Here is an 18,489-nt window from a genome sequence, read left to right on the forward strand (position 1 = left end):
GGAGTCCACTACACTAACGATGAGGTGCAAGACCCGCAGCACCAGCCTCGCAGGTCACCACCCCAACTACAAGCGATAACCGTCACCGAACCGGCCAGCCAGTCATTCCTTGGTCACGCCACCGTGGATCCTGCCAGCGTCACCAAGCCTCCTTCCAACGTCACCAAAGACCCCTCGCTCTTCTCGGCTGATGGAGACTCTCCACGGTACCTAGCAGCCGCACCTCCACGGGCTATCAAGAATGACCCAGTACCAGTCGTCACCCGGGTCACCGTCTCACAACAGCAACCGCGTCCGGCACACCCTTGCGCGTCAACCACCCAGCCGTCACTCATGACCGTCTCACTCACAGCAGATTGATCGCCTACCCGTCACGCCACCGTAGACCCTGCTAGCGTCGCTAAGTCTCCTTCCAATGTCACCGAAGACCCCTTGCTCTTCCCGGCTGACAGAGACTCTCCACAGCACCCAGCAGCTGCGCCTCTACTGGCCCGCGAGAGGACAGCATCACCAGCCGACGATGAGCGCGTCATCGACCACCAGCCTGGGGAGGAACATGCAACTGTGACCCACACGCACCCGCCACCTACCGGGATCGCTGTCATGGACGGAGTCACCAACACTGCCCTCGCCGCAGTCGACGACCAGGTCACCAATGCTGACCCAGCCACATTCAGCCACCAGGTCACCAACACTGCCCCAGCCGCAGTCAGCCACCAGGTCACCAACACTGACCCAGCCGCCGTCAACCAGCCGGTCACCAACACTGCCCCAGCCGCAGTCAGCCACCAGGTCACCAACACTGCCCTGGCCGCAGTCACCGACAAGGTCACCAACACTGCCGCCCCAGTAGTCAACAACCACATCACCAGCCCTCCGCCCAGCCAAGCACCGAACCTAGCCGTGATCCAGATAGACGGACAGACTCTACCCCGGATCCCTGTCATCCTCGCGGGTAAACAACTACACGCTCTACTCGATTCAGCCGCAATGCACAACTTCGTGAGAGCTGCCCACCTCGACCACGGTACACGGATCCAACCGCTGAAGCTACCTGTACTGCTGGCCAACCGTCCCACTAGCTGCGAAACGGCCATACAAGGACATCTGGAACTCCAGATCCAACAGCACATTCAAAATATTCCCTTCCTAGGTCTACCTGACCTACGCGAAGACATCATCTTGGGACGACCATGGTTTCGGGAGAATAAGGCAGTGCTTGACTTTGAGCAAGACAGGCTAATCTACGGCAAGACGCAGCGAGATACGATCTTCTGGATAGCCCAACCACCAGTCTCAGTAGAGATGGACACTCACCTGGTTGACAAGTTACTAGAAGACACGCCCAGCGACCAGCACCGACGGTTAACAGTATTACTGCAACAACACGCAAAATTGTTCATGGAGCAGATGCCACCCTCCATCACCACGGCTGCCACCATGACAATTCAACTCAACAGCTCAGAAATACGCAGCCAGCGGCCTTACCGATACTCACGGGAGAAACTGCAAATTATCGAGTCTGAAGTTGCCGCCCTCAAGGAACGCAACCTGGTAGAAGCCAGTGATTCACCTTACAACTCTCCAATCGTCGTTGTCCCCAAGAAGGACGGCACATCACGGTTCTGCATCGATTACCGATGGCTGAATTCCATCACCGTTCCAGCCACGGCACCGCAGATGACCCTACAGGACGTCATTCAAAACCTGGGAACTTCAAAAATATTCAGCTCACTCGACCTACGGATGGGATACTGGCAGGTACCACTCGCACCCCAGTCTCGACCTTACACGGCCTTCACCACTCCCTACGGCGAAAAGCTACAATTTAAGGTCATGCCTTTCAGCCTACGAAATGCACCCAGCTGCTTCCAATCCATGATGAACAAGGTACTGAGTGGATACGTCGACAAGTTCTGCTACGCTTATCTCGACGACATCATTGTGTACTCGGATACCTGGGAAGAACACTTACTCCACTTAGCCAAAGTGTTTGAACGGTTAAATCTATACAATCTCTCTGTCTCAACAGCAAAATGCCAGATCGGCCGCAAGCAACTTGAATACCTTGGTCACATAATCACCTCCGAGGGCAACCAAGCAAAACCGCAGGCTATCCTAGCTGTGACTTCTGCCCAACCACCCACCACCAGAAAGAAACTGCGAGAATTTCTCGGAGTAGTCGGCTGGCTATGAGAATTTTTACCCAACGCCGCTGATGTTTGTGCGCCTCTGTCTGAGCTACTTAGCACGAAGACGCGATGGAAATGGTCACCAACAGAAGAGACAGCTTTCCGCTGCCTACAAGCATTGACCGCCAACATCCAACCACTCTGTCGACCAGATTTCTCCAAGACCTTCATCCTACAGACAGACGCCAGCCAGGTCGGTATAGGGGCTGTCCTATACCAAAAAATCAACAATGACCGTAAGGTGATCGCATACGCCAGTGCCAAGCTGAACCACACGGAACAACAGTATCACAGTAACGAACAAGAGTGCCTTGCGGTTGTCTGGGCAATAAAGCGATATCGCCCTTACCTGGAAGGCAGGCCATTCATACTCCGTACCGACAATAAGGTGATTACCTGGTTACAAACTGCAAAGGACAGCCGCGCCAAACTCACTCGATGGGCCCTGCTCCTACAAGAATTTGACTTCACCCTAGAACACTGCCCGGGTAAAGAGAATCAGTTCGCCAACGCACTGTCACGGCAACCCGACAACGAAAAAGTTGAGGAGACCAGTCAACAACTAGAACGAACCATGCCTCCCGATATCCTGCCAGTCACCAGTGAACCCGCTACGCTAGCAAGCATTGCAACCGAAACTGAACTGTTAGAAGAGATTCGGAAAGCACAGGCCACAGACGACCAGATCAACGCGCAGGTGCAACAATGGATGGAGATCGAACCCCGACCGTTGGAGGATCAACCGGGAACTGATCAAGTATTCCTCACCAGTTACCGCCTACACAACCGACTCTGGGAGAAGAAGACATGCGACAGTTGGCGAATAGTCATACCGCCCAACTTTCGCACCCAGCTACTGTTCCGCTATCACGACGATGATCTAATGGGACATCCAGGCTACGCCGAAACCTACCGAAACATCGCTACATACTACACTTGGCCCCGTATGAAGGCGCAGATAACCACATACGTACAAAATTGCCTGCTGTGTAGCTGCTCAAAAGCGTACAACCGGAATCACGAACCTACGCAACGACCGCGACGGTCTACTAGACCATGGGAAACCGTATGTCTCAATCTGATGGGCCCCTACCCACTCTCCAAGTGAAGAAATCGATTCATATTGGTCATCACTGATTCTTTCTCCAGGTGGATAGAAGCCTACCCGCTGCCTCACGGCGACGCCAACACGATTGGCCGCACGATGGATACACACCTGTTTCCCAGATGGGGATACCCAAAAATCCTACTCTCCGACAATGGCACTCAGTTTACGGGGAAACTATGGAACAAACTCTGCCTCAAATGGGGAGTCTTACACTACACCACGCCAATTTATCACCCCCTAGCCAACCCTACTGAGAGAAGGAACCAGGAACTCAAGAAGGGACTACGGATCCGCCTACAAGAACAACACCAAGAATGGGAGAACCAACTACCATCCGTGCTATTCACCCTGCGAAATCGACAGAACACGGCAACAAGATACAGCCCCAGTCAAACCCTGTTTGGCCAAACCCTTCCACGGCCAGGGGAATGGAGCCACTGGCCCGAAAATCAACTCAAACCGCACAAAGACCATATTAACCAGCGTCTACACACGCTAACCGCAATCCAACGCGAAGCCGTGTTGAACCAAGAAAATTATCTCAATAGGAAGGGAGACCCGATAGCCGAGACACAGCCTCATTACCAGATCGGTGACCAGGTGCTCACACGGAATCATCAACTCTCAAACAAGGCTCAGAAATTCCACGCGGGCCTAGCACCCAGATGGAAGGGACCATATATGGTCGCCCACAACCAAGGAGCTGTCTACTGGATCACCCGTGACAACGAGACCATCAAGGTGTACGAGACTCAACTACGCCCGGCTCCAACCACCGACCAGCAACATCTCTTGGAATAACAACCCACCTGTTGGGGGAGACCTTCTGGTCTTATTTCTGTAATTATTGACCACAACCCACCTGTTGGGGGAGACCCTTCTGGTCTTATTTCTGTAATTATTGACCACAACCCACCTGTTGGGGGAGACCCTTCTGGTCTCACTTCTGTAAAATTATCGCCCAATGGCACTTTTGTATATTTTGTAAACATTGTATCTTGTTTTTTGCAATCAATAAATTCTCGCCGTGGCTACCTCAAACGGGGGGGGGGGAATTGATACCTCCCTCGCGTTCGCTACCTTTCAGCCTGCCGCTCTGCTCTGCTCCCCACGCCACGCATCAACCAAATGAGTGGTTGACCCACCCGCCACCAGGGTGCGCCTCAGTCGCCGCCACCCGTTCCTGCGTTTCTATTGGCCGAGCACCGCCGGCCAATAGCAGCGCAGGTGAACTCGGGGACTGTGAATAAAAGGGGGCTACTCAGCTACCCTCGATAGCACTTGCTCACTAGCAGCCTTCCACTGAAGAGCCAGAAGAGACCACTACCAGAGACCACTACCAGCCGAGACCACTACCGAGACCAGGAGCAGAGCAGCGAGCAGGCCAATGAGGGAACCACGGCGAGACTAACCGCAACCTGAGGTGTCTTCCTTGTCTACTACCCAGCCGATGCCTAGGAGGAACCGAGCCGGCCGCCGAATCCAGAAGAGGAGGGCCCTACGTCGGCTTCGCCAGGTGGAGGAGAGGCTGAGGCTGTACACCGCCGCGCCAACTGCGCCCCAAGACTTAGCGCCCCAGCCTAACAACTGGCGCGCGGGTTGGGTGCCGAACCGACATCGGAGTGTGTGCAGCGGAAGCCTACGACCCTGCCTGCCCGGGGTTTGACTGAAGGCCCCTTCTAAACGAGGAAGTGGTCGAGGAGGTCCTCCCGGCGGGGATTCGGCACGACCTCTGGCTAGTAGATCACCCGGTCAGCCCTCTCCGTAGCCCGGGTAAACCAGAGTGGAGAGTGCGAACCATTGACTTGAGCCCCTGCCGGCCTGCTCTCGCACCAGACGGACCTGCCCGGGACCCTCGCGCGGCGTGGTATCGCGCCAGTCGACGACTACTAAACATCTAGCCTGCCTTGGTCCCTTTTAGGGCCACCAGCAACAATCTTGGTCCCTTTTCAGGGCCACCAGCAACAAACTTGGCCCTTTTTTCAGGGCCACCAAAAGCCATTTTTTCAGACAGTGGTAACAAACCCCTCGCTCGACCCGACTGACTAGCCCAATTGATGAACGAGCCACACCTTCCGCCATATCAAGTTGTATTCATATGGAATTTGCGGTGAGTCCCATGATTGGTTCAAATCATACCTGAGCAATAGGAAACAATTTATCCAAATTGATGATGTGCATAGTAGCCTGGAAACAATCAGTTATGGAGTAGTTCAAGGAAGCACATTGGGGCCTCTCCTATTTTTGTTGTACATAAATGATCTGTCGAGAGTAAGATTACAAGGTAGCCTGTATATGTTTGCTGACGATACTGCATTGTTGCTGTCGGATGGAAATGTTGAAGAGGTTTACAATAAGGCTCGTAGTGACCTTGAGAAACTAAAAGATTGGTTCGATAAAAATATAATTACCCTTAATGTTAATAAAACAAAGTTTATGGACTTAAAATTGAGGAATAGGACAGATGATGGCTCAAATAGTATTGTATTTATTTATTTATCTATTACAATACAATACAATACAATGTATTACATTGTTGCAATATTCAACAGGGGGGTTTTTGCAACTGTCCATCTATTGAAAGAGTAGGCACATATAAATATCTTGGGGTAATATTTGATGACAGAATGAATTGGTCCTCTCACATTTCATACATTAAAAGCAAAATTCGTAAAGCAATATTTCTGTTTCATGGGCTTAAGAATATACTTAATATACAGGAGCTTAGGAATGTCTATTTTGCATATGTACAATCAATGTTGCAGTGGGGATGCTATAAAACTGTTCTTGAGCCTTTAAAAGTTTCTCAAAATTCTATCTTGAGGGTCGCATTGCAGAGAGGTCCCAGATGTCACACTAAAGAATTATATGAGGACTTTAAAGTGTTCAATGTAAGGCAGCTATTTGTGAGATCTGCCTTAATTTACATGCACTCTCACCATAACCAAATTTTTAACAATACAATAGATCATAGATACCCCACCAGAGCATCACATATAAACAATATACAGACTCCAAGATTAAATAAAACATATTCAACAACTAATATTCAGTACCTGTCACACATAATACTTAGAAACATACCTGACTATCTTAAAACTTTTCAAAATTACAGATCAGGCCAGTATAAGCGACTTGTTGAGAAGTGGTTAATTATAAGTGACCAAGAGGAGTCTGAACGCGAGCTTCTCTCTGTATATAGGTAGGGAATGTGGAAATTTGTGATCTTGTCTGTGGTCCTTCGAAATCCAAGTCCCATAGTGCTTTTTATTATTTTTTTGTAGCCAGCGTAGTTTACTGTTATAGTATTACATGTTTTTGATTGGATTGTCCATCGTCATCACCATCTTTCATTTTAAGTTTGGAAAATTCTTTATAACTTGGTATTTAATTGCTTGCTATAGTGTATCTACCTTTTAGTTTTACTAACTTTTAGTCATTAATTATAACTGGCTGTTTCTGCAGCCAATTATTTGTTTTCTTTCTCAACATTCACTCATATAGTTTTTTTTAATCTGTATTGTTCTCAATTTAGTTTAATATAATATCAATTTTCATAATTTAGTTTATCGATTTTAAATTCAGCGAATTACGCCATGGCCTCACAAACACAGGCTTAAGCCTACATGTGAGTCTCTCATAACGTAAGGGTATATATAAATGTACTGTAACTGTACTGTATTATTTGTAAATTGTGAGAATAAAATTTGATTTGATTTGATATAAGCTTCCTTATTTTGGCAGTTGTATATGTTATGTGCTTGTTCCATTTCAATGAATCATCTACTATTATTCCTAAATACTTTATATTGCCAGAGCGTTCTATCAGTGGGCAATTACAATTATTGTTACTATTTCTATTTCACTGAAGCTTCATTGTTGTCATGTGTGGTTTTGTGCTGTTTTTTTTGTTTAATTAGTTGATCGGAACGCATGTAATCAGAAGTAACGTTTTTTTTTGTGATAATGATAGATGTGCATTCTAGTCTTGAACTTGTTTTTTATAATTTGTATTCAAACTTTTTTCGCAGACGTTCGGATCAGTCGAGCGATGAATTCGTGCAAGCTTCTAGTCATATGCATTGGTACAATAAGAAAATGAACTTGGAAAACATTTGGTTTGTGGGATGTGCATCACAGTACTTACTGAGCGGTCGTCCGCTGCCCGATCTCTGTGATCATAATGCTGCTGTCGCTGAAAACTTGGGGCGAACAACGGTTAGTTATCGTCTTTCTTATTTTGAGAAATTAACTGATATTTTTAAGAATCCAACGTATAAGCTAATTCACACAATTACAGCGATCCTATGGTCAAATGAACTTGTAAAAATTATCCAGTCTACTACGAGAAAGACATCAATACAACCATTCCTTACATTAAGAAGGGAAATGAGTACGCACTTGTTAGCTATAAGAATGTCACACAAGCATTGAGTCATATTTATAGCTATTTTATTAAAAAAAAATACGTTGGCAAATGGGGTGGACCTATTTTAGCAGTAGGCTACTCGAAAATATTGCAATTTTGTTTAAAGTATCGGATATCATTTGTTGAATATTGAAGTACAGTTCTCCGGATCAGCTTGCGAATGGCTACTTGAAAATGTGTTCTTAGGAGAATTTTCGTCGGTAAAATCACAGAAGTATGCCGTTGAAGGTCTGAACGTTACCTACAAATTTGCCTCTCGAACATGTATCTGGGTACACGCTCTACAAGTATTAACAGTGTCATATCAAACAATTATGGCAGATCATTCCATGAAAAACATTCCCAATTTCCAGAATAACTGGAATTATCTTCATATTATTGTCATAAACTTCATTTTAATTCCTGAAGCATCACAATTGAATTTATGCAAAATTATCCTCATTTGTAAATTAAAATTATATTGTAATATATACTTTCAAGACTGATCTTTCAATTAATTATAATTTTGACTGTAAATATTTCATGTTGCGGCTGTGTATGAGTACATTCGAATTTGTATTTATCAGTGTGAATGTGATACAGTTTAACATTTTTGATCTATGAAGTTTCTTAATGTTACTACATTATGCAATACCTGCATCTGCCATGAGACTAGACTGTACCTGTACATAAGTTGAAAAATTTGAACATTGTAAATTCATAAACATCGAAATTCAACTTTTTTAGAAATTCCATGAAGAGTAAGCAGTATAATGATTCAAGACGTTAATGCTCTTTTGATAAGAGTTACAGACGTTAATTATAATTGATTGGGGAGTCAGATCTCACTAGGCATTTAATCTTCAAACCCGTAGAAACCAATCTGAAAATAAGTTTTTCCAGTTATATTATGTAATTTTTCATTTGAAAATGTGGCCTTTAACATAGAAACTGGACATTAAATTAACCCAACACTCTGTTTTACAGTGTGCTATTTTTGTGCGCCTTGACTTCTTCTAATCGTTATTTCTGAACTCCAGGTACATTTTTTATGTTCTGGTTCAACTTTTAGAACACCTAGATATTCAACTATGGTTGGATGGTAGCTTTTTGCGGCAAACTGTAGGCCTAAATAAACATGTCTGTAAGGGTGTCCAACTAAAACAATAAATAATAAACCATTGGAAAATTACAGATTATAATGATTGAAAAATGATTTAATCTCAAATAGAGCAGCGATGAAAAAATAAACAACAAATTAGAGATACAAAAACCTAACCTCCAACAATTTTGCTCGAAGCCTCTCGAGCCTTTCATCACAGCTGTGATGACATAATGAATGACTTCTGTGTATCATGCATATTCTACCGTTAGTGGCCAACCTTAGAAGGTCTCTTTTTGCGGCAAACTATTAATAAACATGGTCTGTGAATAATGAATATTGCTTCAGGTGAGTTTGGTTTGGCGCATGATCAAAATTCTGTACGCGCCACGTCTCGGTGACTTTGGACTGCAGATGGGCGCGAAGGGGGACGGGGAGCGGGAGGGGGGAGGCACCCTCAAGGACAAATCCGACAAAGACGGAGAGTCGGACAAGAAGGTGGGTGTGGAGGAGAGGGAGGGCGAAGGCAGCTCAGAGGAGGGCAACAAAAAGTCGAAGCGCCAGTTGCGGTTAGAGGATCTGAAAACGGGAACCGACTCGATGGGCGATTTCTTCTTCGGCGACGGCGAAATGGATCCGCTGAGCATGGACTTTGAGCGCGGCAACAGTGTGGGTCTGTGCGTCGACATCATCACGCATGACTGGACCCTCCCCATCGAGGCATTTCCTCTCAGACACGAGATTCAGGACAGTTCGCCACCACCCGAACAATTGAACAACGATTCTCCTGAACCATCTGACGGTAATTTATTGGTCTATTCATTCATTTTTACAAGTAGGCTACTTATTAGGGTGAGAAGGATAGGATAAAATCTATAAAAACTCATTTCAATTTCCCTCCAAAATTTATATTAATAACATCGTCCAAAATAAGTGTGCCTTTACCTTTATAGTCCAGGCAATGATTGCTCAAAAAAGGGTATAGAGGGAAAAGTTTGGACGACAATTTTTGACCCCGCAGTTCTGTTTAGGGTAGTGAGGTAAACATATCAAAAGTCCTCACCCCTACCCCCTGTGCTAAGGGGGTGGGGGTAGTTCAAAGGTACCATTTTTTGGTTTCTCGTTTATAACTTGAAAATTATGCAACACTGGAGATATCACACTCAACACTGAAGCTGCTGCAACAGTCGTGGGGATGTGCGTAAACTTTTGTATACATCGAATTGAAGAGAAATTGTTGCTCTATGAGCTCATGATCAGCATGGATTTTTCCCATCGATATTCAAAAAGTTATAAGAGCAAAAATAGCAAGAAATTAAAGGAAAATGTGATTTTTCAAAAATGTCACATATTTTAGAGCGGATATCTTGAAAAGTGAAAGAGATATAGAAAATGTTGAGAGATCAATATTGTAGGAAATTATGTAAGCTTTAATTTCTTATAGAATAGTCATGTCTGTAAAATGCATAATTTTCAAGTTATATAAGAGAAACAAAAATGGATTTTTAACTAAGAACATTATATTAATATATTAAATATACATAAATACGAGCATAAAAATAACGAATAGATAAAAAAACACAGTGAACAGGATAAATATAAACACCATAGAAAATAGATATGTGATAGAAACCCATATATGATGTGTAAAAATGGATAAAAATGCGAAAACACCATAAAAAATCAACATGAAAGTAATCAACAAAAAATCCAAGAATAGGAATAGAATAGTCCCACATTCAAAACAGTCCTTTTGAAAGCAATACAGCACTAAGGACCAAGCCACATGAAGCGTTTTTCCAGGCGTTTTTCCACTGGCGGCGGACGAGTCGGCCAATTGGAGAGCTTCCTGCCTGCTGACTCGTCCATCGCTAGTGCAAAAACGCCTGGAGTAACGCTTTATGTGTCTTGGCCCTAAAGATAGGCCACTATAGTGTAAGTGTGCAGGCGTCTGTGCAATCAATTATTGTTCCACAAAATGAAAAAAATCAAAGATATGCCAACAGGTTTTCTAACCTACTTTATGAACTAACCCTACGTTTGTATTAGATCGTATTATTTTCCCTTTATTATTCAACAATAGTACCTAGTATTTAATTAATGAACCTAGCATAGCATAGAATAGAATACATCTTTATTCATCAAAATATATACAAGTACATTTGAAAAGTGCATTTTAATAATACATAACGCAAGACTCGCTATTTCTATGGGAAGACTAGAAAATAAGAAAGTGCTATAGTGAGGTCCACGTCATAATGGCAGTGTTTGATTAGCAATGGTATTGCTATGCTTGTCTATCATTCAACAAAGCGGATAGCACTATCTCTTTCTCGCTTTGCTCTGTTGCCAGATCATCTTTTAACAATGTAGAATCAATAATTAATTAAAAAAATATTTCATCTTAATTATGGAAATTCATTATTAAGTTATTGAAAAATATAATTTCTTGCTTAATAAAATACAATTGATTATTTTAAACGAGAATGAACAGTTAATATTTCATCAATAAACCTGTATCATCTACCGTCTATAGAAGGCATTGACAAGACAGAGGTTCGGCACTGTGTTTTATCTTTTCTCCACTGCCATTATAACGTGAACCTCACTGTAGCTCAGTTAAAAATTGAAAATTACCAGTATTTAAAACTCTTGTAAGGAATAAAGCATTGGACCATCAATTATACTACAAGTTTTATATTGTAAATGGAATTAAGTTTTCAATTATCAAGGTATAATTTCAAATACTGATATTTTTGTTGTATTTTTCGAAGAAATGAATTTGATTCGATTTGCTTACTCTGTCCAGCTCTCTAGCTACATACATTTTATCACCTATCAGCGATTGTTTGCTATAGCTTCACATACCCTTCATAGAGTGTCGGAATAATTGGGAAAGAATGTGTGATTATCATTTGTTGTTGGCAAAACTGGTTTGCTTGCACAGAAACACAATAATTGCTAACGATCGAGTTTTGAGGAAATAAATTTGATTTGGTTTGATTAATCTGTCCTCCTCTTCAGCTAAATACATATTGGGACTATTAATAAAAACTGAGCATATGCTCATGAGCATGAGCATGGCGCATAAGGTTTTGCTCAAGAGCATTAGGTAGAAGCACAAGCATTTGTTCATTTCTATATGAATAAGCTTCACCTTAGGGTACAACCACACTGAAAGCGGAGCGGAGTGTGGCGTGGCGTTGAGGAGCGTCGTGAACAATATCATGTTATGAGCTAAAACACACTGGAAGTGTCTACCCGCAGAGCGGAGCGGAGCGGAACGTGGCATCAAACTTTGGAACAAGCTGGTTTGTTTTTTGGAGCGTCAACTTGTGAGTGCTCTACTAATGTACATAATAGTGGTCTACTCTTGTACATAATAATGCACTTGTTCTACTACATTTTCCCACCATCTAGTTCACTAGGATATTAATTAAATGTTTACCCGTATTCCCCTGTAATGTGTATTATTTGATTATTCAAAAGAGAACATTCATCTATTGCACTTTGAAATCAAAAGTAAGGCTATTCTAATCCATTTCATTCATATTTCTGTGAAATATGGTTGCCTTAGTGTTATTACAAGTCTTTCTTCAGTAGATATTGGATTCCTCCAATTAGTGACTTGTTTTTCCAAATCAGGCTTCACTCTCGTCAAAATATAATCAAAGGTCATGAGCTAAAACCAAACTCTTCTCCAGGTGCGGATGGCATAAGTAGCATATGTCTAAAGAAAATTTCAAACTATATTGTTTGTCCTCTTGAATTCATAGTTAATAGATGCTTTCTACTAGGATATTTTCCCAGAAAATTTAAAGTAGCCTTAATAAAACCGATTCCTAAATCCAATAAACTTGATGATCCACAAAATTATAGACCTATTAGTCTACTCAGCAACTTGTCTAAAATCATGGAAAAAATTATAAAAGCAAGACTGTTGAATTTTCTTGAAAAAAATAAATTTATTGAGGGCAACCAGTATGGATTCCAAAAAGGTAAATCTACCAAGGATGCTGTGTTACATTTGACAAGTATAATCGACAAAAATTTCAATAGTAATAAAAAACACTTGCTGTATTCTGTGACTTAGCGAAGGCGTTCGATACAATACCACATTCTATCTTGTTAAACAAGTTGGAAAATAGTGGAATAAGGGGGACAGCAAAAAAACTATTCGCAAGCTATTTGAAGGATCGAACCCAAATTTTGGAAACTGATATCCAGATTATTAAAGATTATGGTCTGCCACAAGGCACTGTACTATCGCCTCTTATGTTTTTGATTTATGTGAATGATTTATTGAAACTACGCATTCCGAATGGTATTGCTCTATCTTTTGCCGATGACACTGCTTTAATCTTTTCTGGCTCAACTTGGGATGAAACATTCAACTGTGCAAATCGCGGTCTCTCAGTGGTCAAGTCGTGGTTAAAAAGTCATATTCTAACATTAAATACAATAAAAACTAAATATATAACTTTTTCGCCTAATAGAAGCGGTCAACCTTCAGAACATTTAAAACTAATAATACATAATCATAACTGCGACACTCCCATAGAATGTGCTACTCACGTAAGCGCTAAATATGCAAGTGTAAACACCACTTGTGTTTGGTCGTCTGCTCTGATCTCTATCCATGAATTGAGTTTTAGGTTAGTTGAGTTCTGGATTTTGAAATAATAGCGTAAAAAATGCCTTCTCTTTAATAATCTTATAATCTCAATAGCCTTCTTATAATCGTATACACTCTCATCTTCTTAAATGCCTATCTCCTATTCTGGGATGGCAGGAAAAATAGAAGTAACATGACAACAAGGGCTCTGCCCCGTTGGAACTCCTTCCGATAGGTATCTTGTAGGAATAATGGTGATATATATCATGGTTGAATCTAAAAAGAGTTTTATAGTTATCAAATATTGGTTGTGGTATAGTTTCCTCTTCCTCACACGAATTAGTTGAGCCATTTTATTATAAGCAAAAGGTGAAAAGCTGCACTAGACTAGACTCACCTTATTTGAAGCATTTACTTCAAAATTTGAGCAAATGCTCTAGTTTATTCATACAATTTTAAGCATAAGTTTTAATCTTGAGCAAATGCTCAAACTATTTGTTAGATGAGCATGAGCAAAAGGTTTTGCTCACGTTTTTTCATAGAAAATGAAGCATATGCTCAATATTTTTGTAGTATAAGCGAATGCTCAACTTTATTCATATGTCACAAAATTACCTATCAGCGTTTGTTATAATTTCACTGACTCCATAGTGTCGGAATAATTGGCAAAAAATGTGTGATTATCGTTTGTTGTTGGCAAAACTCTTTTGATTACACAGAAACACACTTGCTGACGAATTAAGGAAATAAATTTGATTTGATTAATCTGTCCAGCTCTATAGCTACATACATTTTAACATTTTATCAGTGTTTGTTTGTTCATTATAGCTTCACAGACCCTTAACAGTGTCGGAATAATTGGCAAATTATGTGTGATTATCGTTTGCACAGAAACGCAGTTGCTGACAATCGAGGACCCGCCGAGTTCGCTGCTGACTGTGAACTGGGTGACGCGTGCGCCAATGTGGGACTCGGCCGGAGTGATGTGTGCGGCGCTGAGGCATCACGCGAATGCAGGCGACGTGCAGACGTGTGCCTCGGTGCTCATCGCACTCGGCGAGAAGCGACGCAGCCTCAGCCACGTGCTGGACGAGGCCATTCAGGAGCACTGGCTCACCGCCTACATTGACATACTCACAAGGCATCAGCTCTGGGATGTCGCAACACAGGTAATCAATGCTCTTTCACAATTGAAAAACAATTTCAGATTTGATTAATGATTCAAAATTCAAATTCATTCATTTGCCGTAAAAGTAATTACATACAAATTAATAAAATAAATACTCTCAATTGCAATATGGCACTACCGGCAACTTGTGCCCTGGCAGTGAGAACAAACAACTATGATAAACATGTCAAAAGGAAAAGAAAAATAGAGCCTATTACAAACAACTAAACTAAATGAAACTATGGAAAACTAGGTCACGTCCCAATCATTACAAACGATAAGACAAAGTAACAAGAATAGAATAGATGTTTATTTCATCAAGACAATTGTAAAATACGATAGTTACACTTTTTAACAACTGTAACTATTTAAAAAGTAAAAAAGACAGAACAATAGGAAGCTAGAACAAATAATTTAAGCTTTATATCGTATTGAATGTTGAATTTTTATGCCAATCTGTTCTCAACATTCAGGTATATAGCTTAATGGAAGTATTTTAGATACAACTACATAATTTTGAAAACCGCTGAAGCGTAAGTTACATGTGTATTGGGCTAGGGTAGGCTATCGATTTCCAGACGATTTTTACTGCTGCTCACCAACTAAAGTTCCGTTTCGGAAAGCCAATTTTCTGACTCCAGCTGTTTGAAGTCTAGAACTTGGCTAAATCCCGAGCTCGGAAACCGGCCCTTAGTTGGTGAGCAGCAGTAAAAATCGACTGGAAATCGATAGCCTACCCTAGCCCAATACACATGTAACTTGCGCTTCAGCGGTTTTCAAAATAAAATAATTTATCGATTGACGAGTTGTATTAAACACGTCAAATGAAGATTGTGTAATAGTTTAGTTGGATATGAACTATCCTTGCAGTGTCCTGTTTCAAGTCAATATAGGTATTATTTTCTTACAGCGACTCATTTTTCACCCAGCAACTTTCAAATTGCATATCAGGGTAACAACAACTCGCCAAAGTATTTTTTCTCTGGAGGTGCCATAAATAACTATTTCTTTGTTATATTCTATTAGATTCTTTTCTACGCTGGGATCATCATATAGATTGCCTCTGCAAGAAGTTAAGAAAAATAATATTCAAGTTCAAAATGCTGAGAACAATTATAGACGAGAAGTGCATGAAGATGGTCTACTATTCCTTAGTTCAGTCTTTGCTTACCTATGGAATTGTAGGATGGGGAGGAACAAACTACGTTCACCTCGACTCCCTTATAAAAGTGCAAAAACTAATAATTAAAATAATCAAGCAGAAGCCACCTCGTTATCCATCAGACCAGCTCTACAATGAGTTTGGTATGATGGACGCAAGACAACTCTACTCCCTAGAAATTATTTGCAGACTGCACAAGAACCCAGAAAACTTTCAAAACAGAAACCACTGTCCTAACACAAGAAATAGAAGCTTACTTATCACGAACGTGGCTAGGAAGGCAACATACCAACGATACTTCAACCACCTAGCACCAAACCTCCACAATTTACTTCCTGTACACATCAAGATAATAGAAAACTCAAGAAGATTTAAATGCGCCGTTAAAAACTGGATCACAACAACTGGAAGACATAATATAGAAAACATAGTTTCGAACAATATGTGAGCTCACTTACCCAATGTATTTGCATCCCACTCTAAATTTAATTGTATTACTACTACACCTGCTCTAGAACATGGGTTTCCCATAGTTGAGTAGGTTAATTTCCGAAAAAATGCAATTTATTTATATTTGTAGTAAATTTCATATATTGTATTTTTGAATATTATGTACATTTTATTGATAAGATTGTTTATTTGTATAATGGAAATAAAATTTATTTGTATTTTATTCATATTTCAACTAAATGTTTAGAGTTTTCATAAAATTGTTCATATGGTGAAATCCTACTCATACATCATACTCGTGGTGATCTGTCAAGTAGAGATTGGTTTAAAAACTAACAAAAAGACACCTTATTTTCAACATGTGTTAGGCATGGTTCCTAGGAAACTCATCAAGTGTACTTGAGACCGGGCCTCATTTTTCTCTGTTGCTTATGTTTAATAACGATGGTTAGGTTTTCAAGGGGGTTGATTGTCGTGAGGACATTTAGGGAATATTGTTTGCAAGAAGCTTCTTCGTATTATCAACCAGTCGTGGAGAGAATTGGAAAACACGATGAGTTCTTGAACATGATTCATGCTCGATGATAAAATAAATAAGTATTAATGCCAATCTGATCACATGAATACAATAATAATTGTTTGTGTACAGGTAATTCAACTTTCATGGATAGCATCGGTCTACCAATTGAACCAGCAATCGACTTTGGTGAATTTGTGTTGCACCAAATGCAACAAGACGCTCCTGCGCAGTGGCTGGCTGTGCGATAGCTGTCGCAGTGTCGAGTGTGCTGTTTGCAGTGTATGCCATAAGGTATTCAACAAAACTGTTCAATTTATCATTTTGAACAAACTATTCAGCCTATTCAACCTACATTTTAAAAATGAATGTACAAACTGAACAGCACAACGTCCCACATGTTTCAGTCAGGACCTCCTATATAGTATATACCGGACCTGTGCCTACAAAAAAATGGCCGCCGTATTTCGTGGCCGGCTTTAATATTTTAAACGGGAACTAGACGAACTGAGACCCTCCCAAACAGCTGATTAATGATTTTTTTTTTAGTACAGATTCCTATAAGTCCACCAACTACGGCGGCTATTTTTTTGTAGGTTCAGATCCGGCTTTTTATTAAGAAAGTCCTGTTTCAGTTGTCTGGAATAGACACTCGCAGATCTGAGGCACTCCCAATCGTAGCCCCATTCATCTTTTATCATTCTCGAATGAACAAGACTGTCCTCAATGTTATTTTTATTAAGAATAATTCAAAATAATAGGTATTCGCAGAGTATCTATTATGCTAGAATGCTATAGTGAAGTCCACGGTATCCAGGTAATGTCAGTATTTGATTAAAATTGGTGTTGTTCATCCTTATGTATCATTCGACAAAGCAGATAGCTCTCTCCTTCTCTGGCTCTGCAACGTTGCCAGATCGTTTTTTTTACAATGTAGAAATATCATTAATATTAACAAAATGTTTATTCTCAATTATGTAAATTAATCATTGAAAAAGATATTTTCTTGGCGAATAAAATATAATTCCAATAATGTATTATTTCATTAGGGATTTGTTATTTGAAAAATAATTCCATAGTACCTTTATTCAAAAACCTTTTTTATTAAATAACAATAACAACTGCTTTCGAAACTAGTTGTTATTTTATTTTATATAAAAAAATATGTTTATTGGATTTTTTCAACTAAAATATCAATTATTATTCTAAAAGATAATGGAGTAGAATACAAGCAAGAGAAATAAGGTTCCTCATGGCAATAAAGGGAAATACACTTAGAGACAGAGTTAGGAATGAGGAGATAAGAAGAGAACTGAATATGGAAAGCATAAGGGTAAAGATAGAAAGCATGAGACTACGCTGGTTTGGACACGTGAAGAGAATGTGAGAGGATCGGCTGCCAAAGAAAATGGAAGAGATGAGGATTGAAGAAAGGAGACCAAGAGGACGACTGCGACGACGATGAAAAGACACAGTGGTCAACGAAGTGGAGGTTAGGAGAGAGGATACAGATGGTTGAGGACGACCGAGGAAGATGGAGAGGCATTGTTCATACTCAGACAGGCCCGGTACTAGCTGGAACGGGGCACGGATATGTATGTATTCTAAACAAGAAAGTTCAGTTGATATTACATCAGATATACCGGTATCAGCTATATTCTATAGAAAGCAGAGAATTGGTAACGCTGTTCTCCTATCTTTCTACGCTGCCATTATAATGTGGATCCTCCTATTATAGTCATCGTCTTCGTCTGAGATGACTTGGTC

The 18,489-nt window shown here is 41.1% G+C and overlaps 1 protein-coding gene across 1 annotated transcript in view; it reads left to right on the forward strand.

Annotated features, from left to right (window-relative positions):
- Positions 1-18,489, forward strand: part of LOC111049193 (GATOR complex protein WDR24) — a 65,891-nt gene that overhangs the window by 46,899 nt on the left and 503 nt on the right. The window contains exons 7-10 of the mRNA XM_022335209.2: positions 7,332-7,518; positions 9,159-9,612; positions 14,317-14,594; positions 16,855-17,016. Coding sequence (XP_022190901.1) covers positions 7,332-7,518; positions 9,159-9,612; positions 14,317-14,594; positions 16,855-17,016 — 1,081 coding nt within the window. The remainder of the gene's footprint in view (positions 1-7,331; positions 7,519-9,158; positions 9,613-14,316; positions 14,595-16,854; positions 17,017-18,489) is intronic.

This window comes from Nilaparvata lugens, chromosome 6 (genome assembly GCF_014356525.2).
Source record: "Nilaparvata lugens isolate BPH chromosome 6, ASM1435652v1, whole genome shotgun sequence".
NCBI lineage: Eukaryota > Metazoa > Arthropoda > Insecta > Hemiptera > Delphacidae > Nilaparvata > Nilaparvata lugens.